This window comes from Equus asinus, chromosome 21 (genome assembly GCF_041296235.1).
Source record: "Equus asinus isolate D_3611 breed Donkey chromosome 21, EquAss-T2T_v2, whole genome shotgun sequence".
NCBI lineage: Eukaryota > Metazoa > Chordata > Mammalia > Perissodactyla > Equidae > Equus > Equus asinus.
Window position 1 is genome coordinate 10,220,863 of NC_091810.1, and position 23,026 is coordinate 10,243,888.

General features: G+C 46.6%; 1 protein-coding gene across 2 annotated transcripts in view; it reads right to left on the minus strand.

Annotated features, from left to right (window-relative positions):
* ALDH1L1 (aldehyde dehydrogenase 1 family member L1) overlaps nucleotides 1-23,026 on the minus strand; it is an 81,134-nt gene that overhangs the window by 21,012 nt on the left and 37,096 nt on the right. The window contains exons 10-14 of one of the 2 annotated variants that reach the window (XM_014846088.3): nucleotides 10,261-10,408; nucleotides 8,512-8,631; nucleotides 7,148-7,275; nucleotides 2,980-3,130; nucleotides 1,715-1,785 (exon numbers count right to left, since the gene is read on the minus strand). In XM_014846088.3, coding sequence (XP_014701574.2) covers nucleotides 1,715-1,785; nucleotides 2,980-3,130; nucleotides 7,148-7,275; nucleotides 8,512-8,631; nucleotides 10,261-10,408 — 618 coding nt within the window. Of the gene's footprint in view, nucleotides 1-1,714; nucleotides 1,786-2,938; nucleotides 3,131-7,147; nucleotides 7,276-8,511; nucleotides 8,632-10,260; nucleotides 10,409-23,026 lie in introns of both variants that reach the window. The other variant, XM_070493339.1, reaches the window with a different exon arrangement.

Genomic DNA, 23,026 nt, shown 5'->3' on the forward strand with positions numbered 1-23,026 from the left:
CTCTGGGAGGAGGACATGACACAGCTGACGGCTGGATGACCAGCAGCCGGGGGACTGGAGGTGGGGGTGGGTGGGTGTGCATGTGCAGGGGACGTGAGTGTGGAGGGCCTGGGGGTCCTGGAAGAGGCCATTGTAGCTGAGCACTGTGAGGGGACGGGGTAGGGGCACAAGGCCCCCATTGAGAGCGGCCACAGTCAGGAGTAGGATTTCATTCCAGAAGCCCTGGGGGACGCTGGGAGGGGCAGTGAGATGGCCTCATATAAATTTTCTAGTATTTTCCAATATGAACATCACAAAGATCTGGCCTTTGCTCTTTCTTAGCACCAGGTAAGAATTCTCCTGTTCGCCCCATAGCTTAAGGTGGCCTGGCACCGGGAAGCCTGGGTGGGGACCCCTGCCTTGGAGTCAGTGCCACGTCCCCCCAGCCTCACCACTCCCTGTGGCCTAAAGGATTGGGTTTTCCTGCAGCCACAGCCCACTCTCCCGACAGGAGCCTCCCTCCCTGGCAGGCCTGCCCTTCGAGACCTGATTTGTCCCTCTGTACTCATTGGTATTGATCTAAGTGACATTTGAACACATTCTCCTTATGAAGCAATCCCACGTTCCCGATGAAGCTCAGGGTCTTTGACCACCATCCACAGAGACGTGAGGTCCCTGTTGGTGGATCACAGTGTCCCCACCCTGTGGCGGCACAGAGTGCGTGGGAATGACTGACTGCTGGGTGCTGGGTGCTGGGCACGGCTGGGCTTCTGAACCAGGCAGCTCCCCTCCTTCCTGAGGTCACCCCTGGCCAGGCCTTTCCCTGCACCCCCAGACGTGGGCCTAGTGAAGCTGGACCACAGGACAGGGCAGCGTGGGGCGCTTTCAGACGACAGCCGTCGGGGTGCCTTCCCCAGGCCGCGGCAGTTACCCCTGGAGCTGTTTCTGGGTGGTGCCCGCAGCGCTGCCCGCTCCTTCGTGTGGCCACATGCCGTCCTCGTAGGGACGCCTACAGTCCGGCACTGGCTGCGCTGGGTTTTGCTGTTGGGCGTGTCTCCTTGTGCCCCCGTGTCAGTGAGTCACCACAGTTGTGCCTTGTTGGGTGAGGACATTTGGGCCCGAACAGTCACTGCCGAGCTGCCTTTGGTGGAGGGGGACCCCCGCCCTCCCCCAACCAGCGGCCAGGGCGCTTCCCTCTCCTGTGGCCTCTGGGCCGCCTGACTGCCTGGTGAGTCTTTTCTGTGGTTACTTGTCTTCCTCCTTCTGTGGAGCACCATTTCTGTCCTTTGCTCTTTCTCTGTTGGTGTTTTCTGTTCCTTGGTGCTGGGTAGGAGGCCCTCATTTTTATGCACGGTAATCTTATGCTCTTTTCAGACAAAATCTTTCAGGTAAACCCTCCGTTTCCCACCATGACCCTGACTGATATAGGGTTATTGTGGGGATTAAATAAAATCATACTTCTAAAGTCATTCAGACAGTGCCCGGCACAGAACAGGGAGTCTGGAAGCGGAAGCTGTTTCATCTGCTAGAATCTAAGACCCCTGAGGACAGGAGTTTCCAGCAGTTGGGATCACTGCCATATCTCCAGCGCCTGGAATGTCTGGCACATAGCAGTTGGTGAATAAACAGCTGTTTGATAAATATGTAAAAAGGGGATGTTTTGAGCGCCCCACCCAGTGCACTGCCTGGAAAGCGCCTGGCAGGTGGCCGATCTTTGCCCAGCACAAGGACTCACCCAATGGGCTCCTTCCTGGTCAAGCTCAGGTTGCGGTTGGGTCTGGCATGGTTGATGGGGATGGTGGAGCCCTGGAAGAAGCACAGGGTGTGTCAGTGGGAGGGCTGTCCAGTTTCTTCCCCTTCCCCTCTGCGCTGCCAGCCCTCTCCTAGGGCCCAGGGAGGAATAGGGTCTTGTCTGCATCCTGACGCCCCCACTACCCAGATGGGTAGGAGACCCAAACCTCCCAGCTGACGTATGACGGGACCATCTGAGGAGTTCAGATACAGGTGGAATGGGCAGCCAGCAGGGCTGCACTGAGCCTGGCACAGTCCTCAGACAGGAAGCTGGTCCTAGTACTGGTAAGGCCTCTGGTTTTGACACTGGGGTGGAGAAACGGTGAAGGTGGTGCACAGGGGACCAAGTTGCCTCTAGAGGCTGTGCTGGCCCTGGAGGCCCTGGGTGGAGGCCAGCTCCAGCCAGCAGTGATGCAGCAGCAAACAGGGAGTGGGCACCGGGTGGCCCACCCCCCTCATCGCTGCCACACCAGCACTCTTCAGCCCCGTAAGAAGAGACGAGCTGTGGAGGTCAAATCTGGGGGGCACAGATGCCATTAGCCCCAAAGCCATGGGTCTCCCTGGGGTGGGCAAACCTCCAAAAATGACCCTGAGGCCACACCCTGATCCCTGGGACCTGGAATGTGGTGAGCCATCCTGCCTGCAATAATGCGGTACAGCACAGCTGGCCTCAGACCTCGGGGAAGGGAGAGGATGCAAGTGAGCCTTACGTAACCACAGGAGGCCCCCAGAAAAGCAGAGAGTTTTCTCCAGTTAGTGGCAGAAGAGAGTCAGAGGGATTCTAAGCCTGAGAACAACAAGCTATTAGTGGGGAAGGAGCGCTGGGGAGGACCAGAGAGAGGCCTGCAGGAGCTGAGAGTAGCCCAGCTGGCAGCCAGCAAGGGTTCAGGACCACAGTCCTGCACCCATAAGAACTGAACTCTGCCAGCACCTGAATGGACCTGGAAGTGGGGTCTCCCACAGAGCTTCTGGGTAAGGCCCAGCCCGCACCTTGACATCGACACTGTGAGACCTTGGCATAGAACCCACCTGAGCCCACCCAGACTTCCCACCTGCAGAACCGAAAGCTGATGAATGGTGTTGTTTTAAGCCGCTAAATTGTGGTAATTTGTTATGCAGCATGCAGACCAATGTGCTGCTTTTGGAGTTCATCACCAGGCCAGCCCACCTGTGTGAGCTCTCTCGTGGAGAGCAGGAGCCAGCCCCCACCTGGATCTTGTCGCACCAGCCAGCAAAGTAGCGGAAGGTCTGGATGGACATGCCCACGTGGGTCTTCAGGGCCAGCGTGTAGACGGCGCCTGCGTCCAGAGCCTCGATGGTGGCCAGCTCCTCCTGATGCTGCTCCATGAGGTCTGCCAACCTGCCCAAGGTGTGGGGGAAGGAGGGCGGTGGGCTCAGGCCCAGCACAGCCTTGCCTGCTCTTTCAAGGCCCTTTGTCAAGGAGTTGAGGGGCCCTGCCCTGCATTCCTGGCTCTGCCACACTCAGATGTGCTGACCTCAGTTTTCTCATCTGTGAGATGCAACAGTAATATTTACTTTGCTGGATGGGTGTAAGGATGATGCCCTTCTGTCCCTCTCTCTTGTCCTCTTTTTCTCTTTCTTCCTTCTTGAAAATATCAATGGATTGACTACTTTATAATCACCCTCACACATGACCCTGCAGAGGAGCCCACCTGCCTCTGTAACAAGGAGGTCACCACCCCAAGAGGCCGCCTTCTCTGTCTCTGCACAGCTGCAAACAGGGGAAGCACGTGGCTTCAACCACCACCGGGTCCAGAGGAGTGTGCTCCGAGGTTGGCGTCTCCGGGACAGAGAGGGAGGGATGATCGGGGAGATGCAAGGCAAGGAGCATCCACACGGCCCTCCTTGAACCTCAGGACTCCCCAGCCCAGCGCCCTCTGTGGCTGCTGGGTGTGCTGCTGTGGGCAGCCTGGGTTTCAGAACAGTACCCCCTTTCTGATGTGAGGGTCTCATGCACCAGGGCAGGGTGGACAGGGCAAGATGGAGACCCTGGGTCTAGAGCAGCCCTCAATCCTACACCCAGGGAAGCTCCCGCCCAGAGACAAGTCTGGGACCAAAGCCTGCTGGCCCATTTCCATCCTGCTCCTTCCTGCACATGGGCACCACCATGGCCCTCACACCCCCAGGTCTGCTCCTGTCCTCCTGCCTACAGCTCCAGGACCCCCAACGGCTGCCCACCACACTCAAGATGAAGCCCCAACCCTGTGCCTGGTCGACCAAGTCTGGAGCTCTGCCCATTTCCTCCTGGGGTCGCAGCACCCTCTACCTTCCTCCTGCCCCCTCCTTATGTTGGCCTCATCCAGGTGCTCCTGCCTGGGACCTTTGGGAGCCGCATTAGGTGCGGTGTGGCTGCACTGTCCCTCTCGACCTCCAGCACCTCTTTCAGCTCCAACTCACACCACTCTCCCTGGGAAACCAACCCTAACCTCTGCCCATCCCAGACCAATCATATCTGCACCTTTCTTAAAACCTCGCCTGACATCCTGACATTCACTTAGATGAGCCTGTCAGTACCATCTGCCCCTCCCACATGGGCAGGGACCGTGTCTGGTCTCCTGCTCCCACTGGATCTCCCACACCGCCGGGCACGTGGTCAGCATGCAGCACAAGGCAGGTGAGGGAAACTGCGGACTGAATAAGGAAATCAGCCACAGAGTCATTCTGTCACCTCAGAAACAGAGAAGTGCCTGGGTCACTCTCTGAGTAAGAAGAGCAAAGGTGTAAATCACTTTTTGAGAAAAGTTATAGACCAAATAGTAAAAATGTCATGTTCCAGCATTTCAAGGACTAGGGTTTCATCAGCTACAAGGACAGAGGAGCCAAAGGTATAAATATGTGTCATAAATAAGCCAAAGATGGCCTCTGTATATTGGCCCCTAGGTTGCTGTGTCTTTACTGCAGGCTGAAACCCATTAGCTCGAAAGCCTACTGGTGCCAATTTTTACACATCCAATGATTTTAAATATAGCCCCAACAAGCAGATTTTTAGCCATTTACAGCCTGCCTGCTTTGCATCCCTTCAGGAACTTCATGCGGCAGCTGTTCCCACAGGTGAGATGGGCCATGCAGGTATGGCCATTGCCCGTTGGAGCGCCCTGGCCCAGAGACTCCAGCCATGCCGCCGAGTGACGCTGCATGGACACGGGAGCCCTCTCCGCTCTCCCTGCTCCCCCAGGAGTTCCCCTGTATCCCTCCCATTCTGAGTATCGACCCTCACCACAGCCTCTGGAGGGTCTCCTGCTGTGAGGCTTCCCCACAGCAACCTGCCCAAGCAGCCCCGGCAAAGCCTGCTGCGTGTCACTGCCTCTCATGGTTATGTTTTCCCTTGAGCAGCCCCAAATCCCTCAAACCCCCGACACTTCTAGACAATGCCACGTGTGTGTGACAATCACACGTGTGTGTGATGTGGCAGAGTCACAGACCCAATTCCCAAGACACTCTTTCTAAAGCAACTATCACCCAGGCTCACTATTCGGGAGGCTCAGCCCGGGGGCTGTGTGGGCTCGTTCTACTATCAACTCGGCCCAGCTGTCCCCACATGGCACCAGGTGTGGGAGGAGTAGTGAAGTCACGCCCCAGCAGGTCTGCAGGGTGGACGCAGAGAAGGGCCGGCCCAGAGGTGCCTGGTGGGCTCAGCCGGAGCTCCAGCATGCCCCTGACCAACAGCAGCCCAGGCCACCCCCAGACTCTGGGCCATGGACCTATGGAAAGTGTCCGAACACAGGGCAACAGCTTTCCACAGACTCCCCCAGCAGCTCGGCTCCTGAGGAGCTCTATCTTGTCTCCCAGGAGTTCTGGGGGCTGCCTAGTGACTGTCTCTAACTCTCTCTTCTGGATCCTTCTTCCCAGCTTCTCCCACAATTGCATGATGTCTCATTCCTGTAATGCATTCCATATTCCCTAATACTCATGCTGGTCCTATTTCTTCCTTGAACCAGGGACGCTCTGCAGCCATTTCTGTAGGAAATCCTGTCCCGCTCCCTCCCGGGCCAGTGATGGGTGTGCCTCCTCCACAGGGACTGGGAGGCTGCACGGGGCAGGGACTGGGTCACTAGGAGCTCTCAAGCCTTGAGATGTCTGTCCACCCGGCCGGGTCTCCACTTAAGCCGTGCAGGGTGCCACCCCCTCACTGTCACTGTGGTTACTGGGGTTCTTATGACATGTGCCACCAAATGGCAGCAGAGCGTCTCGAGGGAAGGACACTGCTGTGGGTCCTGCAGTCTACCCCAGGGGTCTCTGCTCCAGGGCCAGAGCATCACCACGACCAGCCTGGGTGTACACGGTTCACAGCTCTGCCTGATCTCCAGGGGCTCTGGGTCACTAGCCAACAGCTTCCTAAAATTGACAGGTTCTCCAAGGGTCTTCAAACTAACGTGAGATAGGGCAAGCTGGCACGCCCTTGCCTGCCCCAATCCCCACCATCTATATTCAGTTTTGTAAACCATGCAGCCCCCTCTTGCTGGTTCTTTGCAGCAAGGGCTGCCCTGGCATTTCCGGCCAATAGAATAGCAATAAACAGCATTCTGACTGCGAGGCCACGGTGGAGGCTGCCTCCCATCGGGTGGCAAGCATGCTCGGGCCACAGGACCACCAGGCTCCGTGCCTGCAAGCTTCCCCAGGACCCAGAGCTCCTGAAACCCGCTCACCAGGCTTTCCAGTTCTGCTCAGCTCGCCTGCTCAGCACCCTCCCTTCTCCTGAAAATATCACCTCACTTTCTTGCGGGCAACTGCTCCTCCCCCAGGGGGACCCCCCACTTCCAGGGGAGCAGCATCTCTCTTCTGAGCCTCACTTCCACCCTGTGGTCACAAACTGGAGTGGCCCCAAGTCCTTCCCTAAGACTTCTGATTGGAGCTAAGGGGAGAGGGCCCCTTATGTCCTGGTTTAAAAGGAAGGAAAAACAAAGAAAAAAATGTAAGACCAGGAGATTCTGGTAGCCAGAGCCAGGCTGAGCAAGGACAAGGAGAGACAGGCCGGCTCCCATCCCTGCCCTTGCTGGCTTCTGTGCACAGCAGTCTCAATCCCTCCTCCGGCCTGGCCTGTCTGGGTCTGCCCAGGGCCATCTGGTAGCTTTGCTAGTCTTGGGCTCCCGTCCGAAGCACACTGTCACTTGTACTTCCTTGTCTCTGCTCACACTGTCCCCTCCACCAGGGACACCTTTCCCTAGGGCCACTTGTTTCTGGTGAAATCCCTCCGGCCTCTCAAGTCACTTCTTTGAAGATGCTTCTTCTGAGCCTTAGGCCCCAGGTACATGACCTGTGCGGGATCCCACCTCCTCCTGACAGGACCCCAGGAGAAGGGGCCTTCACCCGAGCATCCAGCCTCACCCTGAGCCGAAGGTGGTGGGGGGGCTCTCACCTGTACAGGAGCCGGCCCCGGTCGCGAGCGCTAATCTTCCCCCACAATCCGTTCTCAAAAGCATCCTTTGCAGCAGCCACTGCCTTGTCAACATCGCTGACCTGGGCAAGGGACACCTGGCAGATGGCCTGTGGTGAAGCAGACCCATGAAGCCATGCCTGGGCTGATCAAGCACAGACACCCCACACCACCTGCTCCCCTGGCCACCTGGGTGGGCTCAGACGGCCAATGGGAAGGCACTGGGACTGCTGGTGCCACAAGGGCAGGGCAGGGGCCTTCGGAAAGTTCTGTGTTTCTACATACCAGGGGCCTTTTCTTCACTTTCCCACTGGGCTCAAACAGGGTGACAGACTCAGGCTGCAGCTACAAGGCTGAGGGTCAGCCCAGCGTTTTCAAACAAAGAGCAGAGACCCATTAATTCAGTGAGTCCCGAGTGGAAGGTTTTTCTTAAGTGAAATAGGGTAGACATGGGAGATGAGTGGACCATGCCTATCCCCACTCTCCATTCTGTGCCCTGAGGGTGTCCACCTGCACTACAGCATACGTCTGGGCTTGGCCAAAGGGAAGCTGCTGGGAGGCGGGGTGGGAGGAGGGGCCAGCACCTGCTTGCTGATCACCATGGACAGCGCCAGCCGAGCGGCCCCCACCTCCGAGCAGCCGTGTCCACGTGGCCTCCTTCCTAGGGGTTCCTGAAACTCCAGCTCCCGATGTTCCTGCCTGAGGAGACTGCACCCCCATCCATGTCCCCGCACCATACCCATCCTTTTCTTTATACTCCCCTCAAATGACCCACTTTGAGTGTGCTATCTGCTTTCTGCAGGGACCTGAGTGATGCCATAGGCTAGGACAGGAGAGAAAACAATCAGGACACACCTGTAAGAGTAAGTGCTGTTTCAGATGTGCACGTGCGTGAGAGTACAGTGTGCATGTACTGGGTCATGATGTAAGAGGGTCACGGGAGACAGTCTAACAAGCACGGGACTCAAGGAAGAATTTTCCGATGGTGGGGTGTTAGAATATTTGAGGAGGCGGGGCCCATGCTAGGGTCATTGTCAGAGTGTGGAGGGGCAGGGAACGGCCTTCATTTCTTCCTTGAGGGGTTTAACTCTGCTCTCCGTCTCTGAAGCAGACTCAAGACCCTTTAGAGTCCTCTTGCCTCCCCACGACCCTGCCCCACCATATCTCCCCTCTACGCCATTCCTGTAGGAAGGACTGGAGACTGACTGCACCCCTTTCGTGTCCAAGCAGAGGCCTCCTGGGCCAGGACCCCCAAAGGCCATGTTGGGGGAGGTTAGGGAGCAGATGGGAGAGGAGGCCGTGGCGGAAGAAGGGGAGGGGGGAGGGGGCACTGGGCCTGCACTCACACTTCCGTCTGTCGGGTTGATGGTCTCATAAGTCTTGTCCCCCTCGGCATCCACAAACGCGCCCCCAATGAAGAGCTGGTGGGGCATCTTGATTGTCAGCCTGTTCGCTTCCTTTTCTACCTGGGAAGGAAGGTTTCACAGGCTACAGCCACAGTGTGGATTCTTCACAAATGAGCATCAGTGAAGACCCACGGCCACAGACAGACACAGGAAAGGCTCACAAATGGACAGACAACAACTCAAGTGCATACACACACACAACCAAGGGGGCCAGGGCTTGAGGCCCTTGGCGTTCTCAAAGCTCTTTTGACAAATCTGGTCCTGCTGTCCTCTTTGGCCCAAGGAGCTGTTATGTGGGCAGTTCTAGGAGCTGAGTGAAAAGAAGAGGTGAAAAGCACAGACTCTGAGGCCAGACTGCCTGGCTTGGAAGCCCAGTTCTGCCACTTACCCTCTGTGTGACCTCAGGCTGGCTGCTTGGCCTCCATACACAGGAAGTGCCAGTCAGTGGACAGGCCCTTGTAAGCCACCAGACATGACACCAGCCCACCACTCACTTCCCTATGGATCTGAAATCCACACTGAAAGCAGGAGCCTCTGGGATGCCATCCACCTCCTGAAATCTGTTCATCAGTCATTTGTCCATAATCCCAAGGCCAGCCTGGTGTCCATCCTGGCCACATATACTTTCTTCATCAGCTTTTGTTCCAAACTATCAGCCAAAAAAGCACCCCAAAGCTAATTCCTATAGGAGTTGGTAGCCTGCCAAAATACCTCAGGGATAATTTTTGAAGAATGTCTTTAAACAAATAGATTTGTGGAGCCAATGTGGTGGCGCAGCAGTTAAGTTTGCATATTCCACTTCAGCGGCCCAGGGTCCGCTGGTTTGGATCCCGGGTGCGGACTTACGCTCCGCTTGTCAAGCCATGCTGTGGCAGGCATCTCACATATAAAGTAGAGGAAGATGGGCACGGATGCTAGCTCAGGGCCAGTCTTCCTCAGCAAAAAAGAGGAGGATTGGTGGTGGATGTTAGCTCAGGGCTAATCTTCCTCAAAAAAAAAAAAAAAGATTTGCAATTATTTTATCATACTTCTGTATATACAAGTATAATACATAGGATCATGTGTTTTCTTTAATAGGAAAACATTTCTAATGTCTTTCTTTCTTCCTTGGTTCTTTTCATGTGTGTTTCAACAAAAAGAATTTAATGCAGAGAATTAGCGGAACAGGTGATAGAAGAGCTGAGAAGCCATGAGTCAACCCAGAGGTTGGTAACAGCAGGAAGCCACTGACATTGCTAGACTACAGGGACAAATGGCAGAGGTGGTGGTACCAGAACTAGGGCATGAGGCCACCCAGGGAACTAAAGTCCCAGCAGGATGGTCTGGCAGGTGCTGGAGGCACAGTAGAGATGCAGCCACTGCCAGAAAAACCCATCTAGGAAAAAGACAGAGAGAAGTACTCTATAAAAGTTCCTTCTTAATATCCTGCTCTCATGTCTTGGAATTCAGAATTTGTCCCATACACTTAGACTTAGACAGCAATTCTCTCTGTTGAGTTTGCTTTACTGCCGTGGCATCCTCAGGCTATCCAGGGTAACCAGGCAGAGTTTGGGACACCGAAGGGTGGGCTCTTGAGGGTCCTGGCTTCCTCGACATCCAGGTTTCCCCCATGTGTCATTGTGGACTACCAGACATGGATGCTGGAGGGGCCAGCAGGGCCATGTCCGCATGGAAGGGCCCAGGACTCACATAGTCAATGACGCACTCGCTCTCTTTGTCATCTCCTCGCAGCTTTCTCACTAGTAGCTGGATGAAGTCCCTGAAGGTGGTCGCCATGTAAACATCTTCATTTTCTAATTCCAGGCCATCGCACAGCTCCTTCACTTCTTCCACCAATCTGGAGGAAAGGAGATGGAAAAGTGGGAGCATGGGAAGAGATCTGGCAGACCCTCATCATTCTAGTGCCAATGATGGTAGTGCCAAACACATTTATTCTGAAGATACCTCCATCTCAGCACCCAAAACGTGGGTTTTAGTCTAGAATTGGGGTTAAGAGCCCAGTCCATGGACTCAGAAGGCCCCGGTTTGAAGTCCTGGCTCCGCCACTTACTAATTTGTGGCTGTAGGCAAGTGATGAACTCCTGTGAGCCTCATTCTGAGACAGAAAATGGCAGAGTAGGAAGCTTCAAGAATCCATCCTTCTACCTAAACAACTACTGAACTACTGAACTAGCAGGAACTGTATGAATCAAATATTTGAAATTCTAGAGTCTGGTTGAATACTTGCAGCATCCAGGACAGAACATGATGAAGAGGCTAGTAAACATCAGTAAATTATAGCCTTTCATGAGGTGTTACCCCCTATCTCTGTGACAGGAAGCAGTGGGGCAGCGGGTTTCATTACTGGTGCAGCTTGCTGGAACCAGGTTGGGCAACAAAGACCTTGTCCTCTATATATTTGGATTGTGTGTTCTGAGTGCTGATGCTACTTTTGATCACTGAGGGGCCAGCAAAGGTGGGCACCCATTGTTTCAACTCCTACAAGCTGAAAGACCTTCCAGGGGACTTAAAGAGGCAGTAGTCCCCCCCCCCCCCACTTTGGGAGCCAGACATTTTTACAAAGCCTTGTCAGGCCACGGGCTGACCACAAAGATAATAGAAGAGAAACTTTAATGAGTATGCACAACAAGGAATACACACTGCAAAAAAATTTTTGGAAAAGTCACAAATGGATGGTTCCAGCCCTCAACAAGCAAGTTTTAGCAACCTCTGAAGAGTGAGAGAATTAGATTCTCAGCATTACCACACACAACACTCAAAATGTCCACTTTTCAACAAAAAATTGCAAGCATACAAAGGAAAGTATAGCCCATTTATAGGGAAAAAATAATTTGAAAGAAATTATCCCTGAAGAAGACCAGATATTGGCATTATTACTCAAATATGTTAAATCAACGTTCTTAAATATGTACAATGACTTAAAGGAAATCATGGACAAAGAACTAAGGGAAATCAGGAAAATAATGTATGAAAAAATGAGACTATCAATAAAGAGATAGAACTATAATAAGAAACCAAACAAATTCTCAAGCTGACAAGTAATGTCACTGAAATGAAAAACTCACTAGAGGAGTTCAACAGCAGATTTGAGCAGGCAGAAGAAAGGGTCAGTGAACTTGAAATTACCCAGCATGAGGAGCAGCAAGAAAAAAGAATGAATAAAGATAAACAGAGCCTCAGGGACCTGTGGGATACCATCAAACATATCAATATACTCATTATAGAAGTTCCAGAGAAGAAGAGAGATAGAAAGGGTCAGAAAAAATATGACCACAGAGGTAAAGTGCCATTTTCATCACATCACATCAAGTCTGAGAAACTGTCACAGTCTGGAGGAGACATAAAAACTAAATTTAATGTAGTATCCCAATGGGGCACTGGGACAGAAAAAGGACATTAGGCAAAAGTTAGGAAATCTGAATAAAGTAGGACAAATTTTCATTAACAAAAATGTATTGATATTGGTTCACTGTTTGTGACAAATATACCATACTAATGTAGGATGTTAATAATAGGGTGATGGGTGTGGAGTATATGGGAATACTCTGTACTATATTCACAAGTTTTCTAGAAATCTAAAAGTGTTATAAAATTAAAAGTTTGCTTAAAAAGAATAGTCCTATACTACTTTGTGATGAGTAAATGAGATGATCCATATAATAACAGCAATTAAAAGTGTAATTTTTAATTGTCTATTTACATCTTCCCAAAAGCACTAATAGTCCAGGAATTGTGTCTGTTTTGTCACCTGCTGTATCCCAAATTTCAGTGCCTTGCTACTAGTAAGTGCTCGCTAAATATTTGTTGATGACAAAAGTGAATTCACGACCACAAATTGTACTCCCTGTTCACACAAACTCTGAGAAACACCCTCCCACCCTCCACTTCTAGCATGGATTTGGTTTTCCTGAGCTCCAAACAGAATCTTACATTGGCCTTCTACATTTCATCTGGTTTCATGGGGCCAAACTCTAGCTTCCCACAGGGCCTTTTCATTCTGATTTTTCTACCCTGTGTGTTCTCATCCCTCCCAGCTATACTGCATTCCCAGAAGGGACTGGTGGGCTCTATAGCACTCACATACATTGCTGTTGAATAGTTCAGCCCCACGGACAGAGCCAAGAGCAAACAAGCAAGCCTTGTGCAGAAGTTGGGATCCACCTGTTACTCTATATGTTTCTGGTAGCAATATTCATTCAAGGGTGGATCTTCAATTCTTAATTGTCCACCTCGAGTGTAAGAAAGCCAAGGGATATTTTTTCATAGGCCTGGTTGCAGTCTAGCTCTCTTAGTAAGATGTATGCTCTCTCTTTACCTTCCTATATCACTTCTTCATCCTTCTCTATCCCGTTATGTGTTCTAGAAGGTTGGATTTTGTGCACTACAGCAACAAATCTCTCTTGCCTTTGTAATTCTGGTTTTACTTGGCCAATAACAGATATTAGTAGGAGATTGGAAGATAAGGAGAGAGAGTTTGGGGTATTTATCCTCTTGCTCTTTCACTGCTGAGCCATGGGTTGGCAAGGCTGTATTCCCATGCCATGGCCACAGCTCCTGTTAGGCACCCTCTCCAACAGCTCCAAGCCTCCAGATTCCAGTAATTTCCCTTCCTCTTGTCCCTTCAGGCTCAGGCTCCCAGATCTTGTGAGTCCTAAGGTGCCTTACCATCCCTTGGTCTCCCTGCCCATCCCTTGTGCATAGAATCTTCATTAAACTCTCTTCAAAAGTGCAGCTTGAGGGGCCGGCCTGGTGGCGCAGTGGTTAAGTTCACACGTTCCGCTTCTCGGTGGCCCGCGGTTCGCTGGTTCGGATCCGAGGTGCGGACATGGCACCATTTGGCACGCCATGCTGTGGTAGCTGTCCCATGTATAAAGTAGAGGAAGATGGGCACTATGTTAGCTCAGGGCCAGGCTTCCTCAACAAAAAAGAGGAGGACTGGCAGTAGTTAGCTCAGGGCTAATCTTCCTCAAAAAAAAAAAAAAAGTGCATCTTGATTGTGCCATCTTTGTTCTGTGGGGACCTTGGCTGACACACTGGGCCTCCCATATTCCCTGAGCTGCCCACCTAGATACCTGTTGAAAGAAGAAATGGGGCAGACCCTAACTAGGTTTGCTGCTTCTGTTTTTAACACTCCATTTGAGAAGCATGCCAGAGTCACACAAGCTCTTTGTCTATAAGCTGAATAATCCACATTAATTTCTTCTTCTCCTCCTCCTCCACCTGTTCCTCCTCCTTCCTCTCCTCTTCCTTTTCCTTCTCCTTCTTCTTTTTGAATTGGGACATGTTCCAGTATTCAAGCCCAGAATCACAGGTCAAGTCCATCCAGCTTAGGGGGATGAAGTCTGTATGGCTTAGGAGCTAGGTCTCCGTCCCCATTAGGGTACTTGTTTCCTTCTGCCTTGGAATCACTTGGGTGGATGGAAAAGATGGAAGCAAAAGAGAAGGTGAAAAATCAGCTTTCTCAATGCAGTGGAGTAAGATCAACACCATGGTGGAAGAGAAAGCCCCAGATCCTCTTTCCTCCCAAAGAAACACCAATTCAACAATACATGGACCAATCCTCTTTATGAGAAATCCAGAAACCAGTTAAAAGCCTCCTGCATTCCCCCTGAAAGTGTGAAACCAGCTGCACTGAAGCTAGGAGGAAAATTTGTGGTATCCTCTTGCCATAGTCCCCATATCCAGCACAGAACCATGTGATTAGGAGGAAACTCCAAGTTCCCAGTTTCTCCCTGGAGAGGGAAATAGAAGACTTGGCCATTTTTTAATGTTCTGACTTTTCAGGATGGCTGCCCAAGGGACTGGCTTCTGCGTCACCTGTCTTGGAGTCCTGATGGGACCCAGTATACTCTAGCTGCCTGGGAGCTGCTGTGAGCAAAGTAGCTGAGCAATGTGCTGCTGCTCCAGAGACCTGTAGTATAGGAGCCAGAGACTGATATAGCTTCTTGGTCTCTCCCTCAGGAGAAAAGAGAAGAGTGCAGTGTGCATCCAACATTCTAGGTTTTTTGGGGGTTGTCAGAGGGATTGATTTCTGTCTATCCCAACTCAGGGAGCTGGGAGACCCAGAATACTCTAGGTCCCTAGGGGCTTGTGAGAGTAAAAAGAGCTGGGCAAGATGTTGCATCTTCAGAGGACCTGTGGTACAGCAGACTGACACCAGAGGGAGCAAGAGATTATGAGTTCCTGAAAAACAGTCAGCAAATCCCTCTAATTAAGAATGTACAAGCACAAGTCCAGAGAAGACACATCCAAAGAAAAGGTTTGAGAGGCCTCTAGGATCTCTAGCTGGGCTGACTGGTGACAGACTTTCTCTGGACAAAGCAAGTCTATAAAGACTGGGAGAGGTGGTCATTTTTTCAAATGCACAGATACCAATGCAAAGTTACAAGGAACATGAAGAAACGGCTCAATCAAGAGAACAGAATAAATCTCCCAATATTGATCCTGAAGAAACAGAGGTAAATTAATTACCTGACAAAGAATTGAAAATAACCATCACAAAGATGCTCAGCAAGCTCAGGAAGACAACACATGATCAAAATGAGAATTTCAGCAAAGAGGTTGAAAATATAAAGAGAATCAAACAGAAATTTTGGGGTTGAAAAGTGCAATAACTGAGGAGAATTTCACTAGAGTGGTTTAACAATTGACTTAATCAAACAGAAGAAAGAACCAGTGAACTCCAAGACAGATTATTTGAAATCACTAAGTCTTGTGTAGCAAAAATAAAAAAGAATGAAAAGGAGAAAAGAAAGGCTAAGGGATTTCTGGGATACAATCAACTGGACCAACACACACATTACGGAAGTTCCAGAAGGAGAACTAATAGAGAAAGGGGCAGAAAGCTTATTTAAAGAAATAGTGCCCAGAAATGTCCCAAATCTGGAAAATTAAGGAGACATCCAAATTCAAGAAGCCCAGTGATTTCCAAATAAGATGAACCCAAAGAAGTCCACATCAATACATTATAATCCCATTGTCAAAAGTCACAGACAAAAAGAGAATTTTGAAAGTAGCAAGAGAAAAGCAACTCATCACATACAAGGAAACTCATAAAAGTCCGTGGATTTGTAGTAGAAACATTGCAGGTCAGAAAGGAGTGAGATGCTTCGAAGCACTCAAAGAAAAAACCCTGCCAACTAAGAATGCTAAGTCCAGAAAAACTGTCCTTCAAAAATGAAGAAGAGACAAAAACTTTCCTAAAAAAACAAAAGTTGAAAGAGTTCATCACTAACAGACCTTCTGTACAAGCAATGCTAACGGGTGTCCCTCAAGTCAAAATGCGATGCTGAAGAGCACACAAAAGGTTGAAGACATAGAGCTTACTGGTAAAGGTAAATATAGAGGCAAATGCAAAATGCCGTAATACTGTAATGATGGTGCAAAGACCATTTTTAGTTCTGGTATAGAAGTTAAAAGACAAAAGAATAAAAAATAACTCTAACTGTAAAATGTGTTAATAGAGACACAATATAAAAAGATGTAATTTGTGATATCAATAATGCTATGTGCGAAAGGGAGAAGTAAAAGTATAGAGTTTTTGTACACAATTGAACTTAAGTTATTATGAGATTCAAACAGATTGTCTTATGTAAACCCTATGGTAACCACAAAGAAAATACCTATAGAACATTCACAAAAACAACAAAAAAGAAATCAAAGCATATCACCACAACAAATCAATAAAACACAAAGGAAGACAACAAAAGAGGAAAAGAGGGACAAGAGATCTATAAGACAAACCAATTAATAAAATAACAATAGCAATCCTGCCTTATCAATAATTACTTTAAATGTAAATGAATTAAACTCCTCAATCAAAAGATACAGACTAGCTGAATGGAGTAAAAACAAGATCCAACTATATTCCGTCTATAAGAAACCCACTTTACACTTAAGGACAGACATAGGCTGAAAATGAAAGATGGAAAAGATACTCCATGCAAATGGTAACCAAAAGAAAAGAGATGACCATACTTTTGTCAGACAAAATAGATTTTAAGTCAAAACTGCCAGAAGAGAGAAATAAGGACATTGTATAATAATAGAACAGTCAATTCACCAGGAAGATATAACAATTATAAATATACATGCACAAAACATGAGACCTCCTAAATACGTAAAGCAAACTTTGACAGAACTAAAGGGAGAACTAGACAACATCACAATAATTGTGTGAGATTTCAAACCCCACTTTCAATACTGCATAGAACGTCTGAAAAGAAGATCAATAAGCAAAGAAAGGGCAAAACACTATAGACCAAATGGACCTAGCACACATATGCAGAACAATCCTCCAAACAGCAGAATACACGCTTTTCTCAAGAGCACATGGAACATTCTCCAGGGTAGGTGGGATATTATGTCACTAAACAAGTCTTAACAAATTTAAGAAGATTGAAATTATACCAAATATCTTTTATGATCACCACGGTATGAAACTAGAAATAAAAAACTGGAGGAAAGTGGAAAATTCACACATAAGTGGAAATTAAACAACACACTCCTGAACTACCAGCGGGTCAAAGAAAAAATCAAAAGGAAAATCAAAAGATATCATGAAACAAGTGAAAATGAAAATACAACATACCAAAACTTATGAGATGCAGCAAAAGCAGGTCTAAGAGGGAAGTTTATAGTGATAAATGCCTACATTAAGAAGAAAGAAAGATCTCAAATAAGCAACCTAATTTTACACCTCAAGGAACTAGAAAAAGAAGAACAAATAAAGTCCAAAGTTAGTAGAAGGAAGGAAATAGCAAAGATCAGAGCAGAAATAAATGAAATAGAGATCAGAAAAACAATAGAAAAGATCAATGAAAGTAGGAGCGGGTTTTTTGAAATGATAAACAAAATTGACAAATCTCTAGCTAGATTAACTGAGAAAAAACGAGAGAAGACTCAAAGAAATAAAATCGGAAAGGAAAGAGGAGACATTACAACTGATGTCACAGAAATACAAAGGATCACTAGAGACTACTATGAACAATTATACACTCCAGAAAAGTGGATAACCTAGGAGAAATGGATAAATTCCTAGAAATCTACAATCCACCAAGACTCAATCATGAAGAAACAGAAAATCTGAACAGACCAATAATAAGTAAGGAGGTTGAATCAGTAATCAAAAACCTCCCAACAGAGAAAGCCCATGGCCAGATGGTTTCCTTGGTGAATTTTATCAAACATTTAAATAAGAATTAATGCCAATCCTTCTCAAATTCTTCCAAAAAATTGAAGAGGAGGGAATATTCTCAAACTTTTTTTTTCCTGAGGAAGAGTAGCCCTGAGCTAACATCTATGCCAATATTCCTCTTTTTTTGCTTGAGGAAGAATAGCCCTGAGCTAACATTTGTGCCAGTCTTCCTCCACTTTATATGTGGGTCAACATCACAGCATGGCTGATGAATGATGTAGGTCCAAGCCCAGGATCCAAACCTGCAAACCCAGGCCACTGAAGTGGAGCACACCAAAATTAATCACTGCGCCACAGGGCTGGCCTCTCAAACTCATTTTATGAGACCAGCATTACCCTGATACTTAAACCAGATAAGGACACCACAAGAAAAGAAAACTACAAGCCAATATCCCTGACGAATATGGATGCAAAAGTTATCAACAGAATACTGGCAAATTGAATAAGTAGCACATTAAAAGGATCACATGCCATGACCAAGTAGAATTCATCCCTGGGATGCAAGGATGGCTCAACATACACAAATCAATAAATGTGATATACAACATTAATAGCACAAAGCATAAAAATCACATGGTCATCTCAATAGATGCAGAAAAATCATTTGACAAGATTCAACACATAATAAAAACACTAAACAAACTAGGAATACAAGAGAATTACCTTAACATTATAAAGGTCATATACAAAAAGCTCACAGCTAATATAACAATGAAAGATGGAAAGCTTTTCCTCTAAGATTAGAAAAAGGCAAGGATGGCCACTCTAGCCATCTCTATTCAATATAGTACTGGAAGTCCCAGCCAGAGCAATAAAGCAAGAAAAAGAAATAAAAGGCATCTAAATTGGAAAGTAAGAAGCAAAATTATCTCTGCTCACAGACAACATGATCTTAAATGTAGAAAATCTTTAAAAGTCCACAAAAATACTGGTAGAAATAGTAAACAAATTCAGTAAAGTTCAGGAAACAAAATCAACATAGAAAAATCACTTGCATTTCTATACACTAAAGCAATCTGAAAAGAAAATTAAGGAAAGAATCTCATTTACAATAGCACCAAAAAGAATAAAATGCTTAGGAACAAATTTAACTGAGGACATGAAAGATGTGTACACTGAAAACTACAAAATATTGCTGAAAGAAATTAAAGGAGACAGAAATAAATGGAAAGATATCCCATGATCATGGATCCAAATACTTAATATTGTTAAACTGATCAGACTACCTGAATGATCAGACTAGCTACAGATTCAATGAAATCTTTACCAAAATCTCAGTCATGTAGTGAAATAGCATCATGGCAGAGTGAGCTCTTCCCTTAGTCTCCCATCACTAAGATACAATGAAAAGGATACTCATAAACCAACAGAGGACATTCACACAACACATCAGATGTCTGAGAGACCCACACAGCCATATAACTGAAGGTGGGGGTCCTGGACCCCTAGGGAGGCAGTAAGGAAGTAGGGAAGGAAGCAAGGGGATGTTCTCTCCGTCCTGAGGGGCAGCAATCTAGGGTGCAGGACCTTGCATAGCAGCTGAGTCACGACACTGAGAGGAGAAGGGGGAAAAGGAAGCCCTCTGCGGGAACACTTGTGCTCTCAGAGTTGCCTCCCAGCCCATGGGAATGGTTCATACCAAGGTGGCTAAGCAACTGCAGGGGGGCCCACACCAAGCTGAGCAGTCCAGGTGGGCAGACAGTGAGTGCAGAGCAGGGACGTGCAGGATTCCACATGCAAAAGAAAGCATCACTCCCCCCTCGACACCTGGAGCACCAGCTTGGCTGGTTGGCCAGAGCAGGGGATCCCCACCAGAGTGCCACTGCACATGTGTGTAAAGCAGTGGCCAGAAGGCAAACACAGACGGGTCCTGTCAGCACAGCTTCTAACAGACAGGCACATCTGCCAGGGGTCACAGAGGGCTCAGAACACAGTTCCTGCCCCCGCCCCCAGGAATCCTTGAAAAAACAGAGCTGATATTATGGAGGACAGAATCACTAATTTAGAGGACGGAAATATAGAAATGCCACAGATGGAGGAGGAGAGAGAAGTAACACTAAAAATGAATGGAGAAATATCTGACTCAATTAGGAAATGCAACATGAAGATTATAGGTATTCCACAGGTAGAAGGGAGGGAGAAAGGAGCAAAGAGCTTGTTAAAGAAATAATAGCTGAGAACTTCCCAAGCCTGGGGAAGGAGCTGGAATTACATGCAAATGAAACTAACAGAACTCCTAATTACATTGATGTAAAAAGACCTGCTCTGAGGCATATAGTAGTAAAATTGGAGAAAGTCAATGACATACAAAAAATATTAAGGGTAGCAAGGAAGAAGAAAACAATCTACAAAGGAATGCCTATCAGGCTCTCAGCAGATTTCTCAGCAGAAACCTTACAGGCTAGGAGAGTGGAATGATATATTCAAATTCTGAAAGACAAAAAATTCAGCCAAGAATCCAGTAAACTATCCTTCAGATATGATAGAGAAATAAAAACTTTCACAGATAAACAAAAGCTGAGGGAGTTCATCACCACATGACCCACTCTACAAGAAATGATCAAGAAAACCCTCATACCTGGAAAAAAAAAGAAAGAGTTTACAAAGTCTTGAGCAAGGAGATAAATAGGCAGACAAAATCAGAAAAATTCAGCTCTCTATCAGAACTGGTTAGCAAATACTTAAGTATAACATTAAATATAAAGGGAAGGAAAGCATCAAAAATTACTATAATCACTTTGTTTTAATCACAAACTCATAACACAAAATGAAATAAGTTGTGACAACAATAACTTAGATGGGGACAAGGAAAGGGATGGAAACTGCTTAGACTAAGGAAATAAAAGGCTATCAGAAAACATACCATCTCATTTATGAGAGCTTTTATACAAACTTCACAGTAACCACTAAACAAAAAATCATAACAGAGACACAAATGATAAATAAAGAGAAACCATAACAGAGAAACATCAAACTGAACAGGAAGTCAGAAATACATAGATGAGAAACAAGGGAAATACAGAACAACTGGAAAACAAATGATAAAATGGCAGTATTAAGCCCTCGCATGTCAATAACCACTCTAAGTGTAACCAGATTGAATTCTTCAATCAAAAGACACAGAGTGGCAAGATGGATTAAAAAACAAGACCCAAAATATGCTGCCTCTGGGAAACACATCTCAGCTCTAAAGACATACAGGCTCATAGTGAAGAGATGGAAGATAATACTCCAAGCTAATGGCAAACAAAAGACAGCAGCTGTTGCCATACTTAGAGCAGATAAAGAACACTTCAAAATAAAAAAAGACAATGAGAGACAAAGAGGGGAAGTATACATTACAAAAAAAAAAACAAAAAGAGGGGTAGTATATAATGATAAAAGAGACACTCCACCAAGAAGACATAACACTTATAAATATATATGCACCCAACACAGGAGCACCAAAGCACATAAAGCAAATACTCATAGACCTAGAAAGAGAAATTAACAGTATCACAACAATAGTAGGGGAACTCAACACCCCACCTACATCAATTGATAGATCATCCAGACAGAAGGTTAAAAAGGAAATAGTGGAATTAAACGAGAAACTAGATCAGATGGACTTAATAGATACACACAGAACACTCCATCCAAAATCAGCAGACTCTACATTCTTCTCAAGTGCACATGGAACATTCTGAAAGATAGACCATATGCTAGGAAACAACACAAGCCTCAATAAATTTAAGAAGATTGAAATCATACCAAGCATCTTTTCCAACCATAATGCTATGAAACTAGAAATCAACTACAAGAAAAAATCTGGGAAAGTGACAAATATGTGGAGACTAAATAGCATGCTGCTGAACAATCAATGGATCAATGAAGAAATTAAAGGAGAAATAAAAAAATATCTGGAGGCAAACGAAAATGAAAATACACCATACCAACACATATGAGATGCAGCAAAAGCAGTCCTAAGGGAGAAATTCATAGTGATACAGGCCCACCTTAACAAACAAGAGAAATCTCAAATACACAATCTTAAACTACACCTAACAGAAGTGAGAAAAAGAAGAACAAACAAAGCCCAAAGTCAGCAGAAGAAAGGAAATAATAAAAATAAGGAGCAGAAATAAATGAAACAGAAACCAAAAAAAAAAAAGAAAAACAGTAGAAAGGATCAAAAAAACTAAGAGCTGGTTCTTTGAGAAGATAAAAAAAATTGACAAACCCTTAGCAAGACTCACTAAGAAAAAAAGAGAGAAGGCTCAAATGCATAAAATTAGAAACGAAAGAAGAAGAATTACAATGGATACCAGAGAAATACAAAGGATTATAAGAGAATACTATGAACAACTACATGTCAACAAACTGAACAATCTAGAAGAAATGGATAAATTCTTAGATTCAGTCATCCTCCCAAAACTGAATCAAGAAGAAACAGAGAATCTGAATAGACCAATCACAAATAAAGAGATTGAAACAGTAATCAAAAACCTCCCAAAAAATAAAAGTCCAGGACCAGACGGCTTCTAAGGAAATTCTACCAAATGTTCAAAGAAGACTTAATACATATCATTCTCAAACTACTCCAAAAAATTGAAGACAACGGAACACTTCCTAACTCATCCTAAGAAGCTAACATCACTCCGATCCCAAAGCCAGACAAGAATAACACAAAGAAGGAAAACTACAGGCCAATATCACTGATGAACATAGATGCAAAAATCCTCAACGAAATACTGGCAGACGGAATACAGCAATGCATTAAAAGGATCATACAACATGGTCATGTGGGATTTATACCAGGGATGCAAGGATGGTTCAACATCCATAAATCAACAAATGTGATACACCGCATTAACAAAATGAGAAATAAAAACCACATGATCATCTCAATAGATGCAGAGAAAGCATTTGACAAGATCCAACACCCATTTATGACAAAAACTCTCAATAAAATGGGGATGGAAGAAAAGTACCTCAACTAATAAAGGCCATATATGACAAACCCACAGTCAACATCATACTCTATGGTGAAAAACTGAAAGCCATCTCTCTGAGAACAGGAACAAGACAAGGGTGCCCACTCTCACCACTCTTATTCAACACAGTACTGGAGATTTTGGCCAGAGCAATTAGGCATAAAAAGAAATAAAAGGTATCCAAGTTGGCAAGAACTAAGTGAAACTTTCACTGTTGGCAGATGACATGATTCTATATATATATAAAAGCCTAAAGAATCCATCGGAAAACTATTAGACATAATCA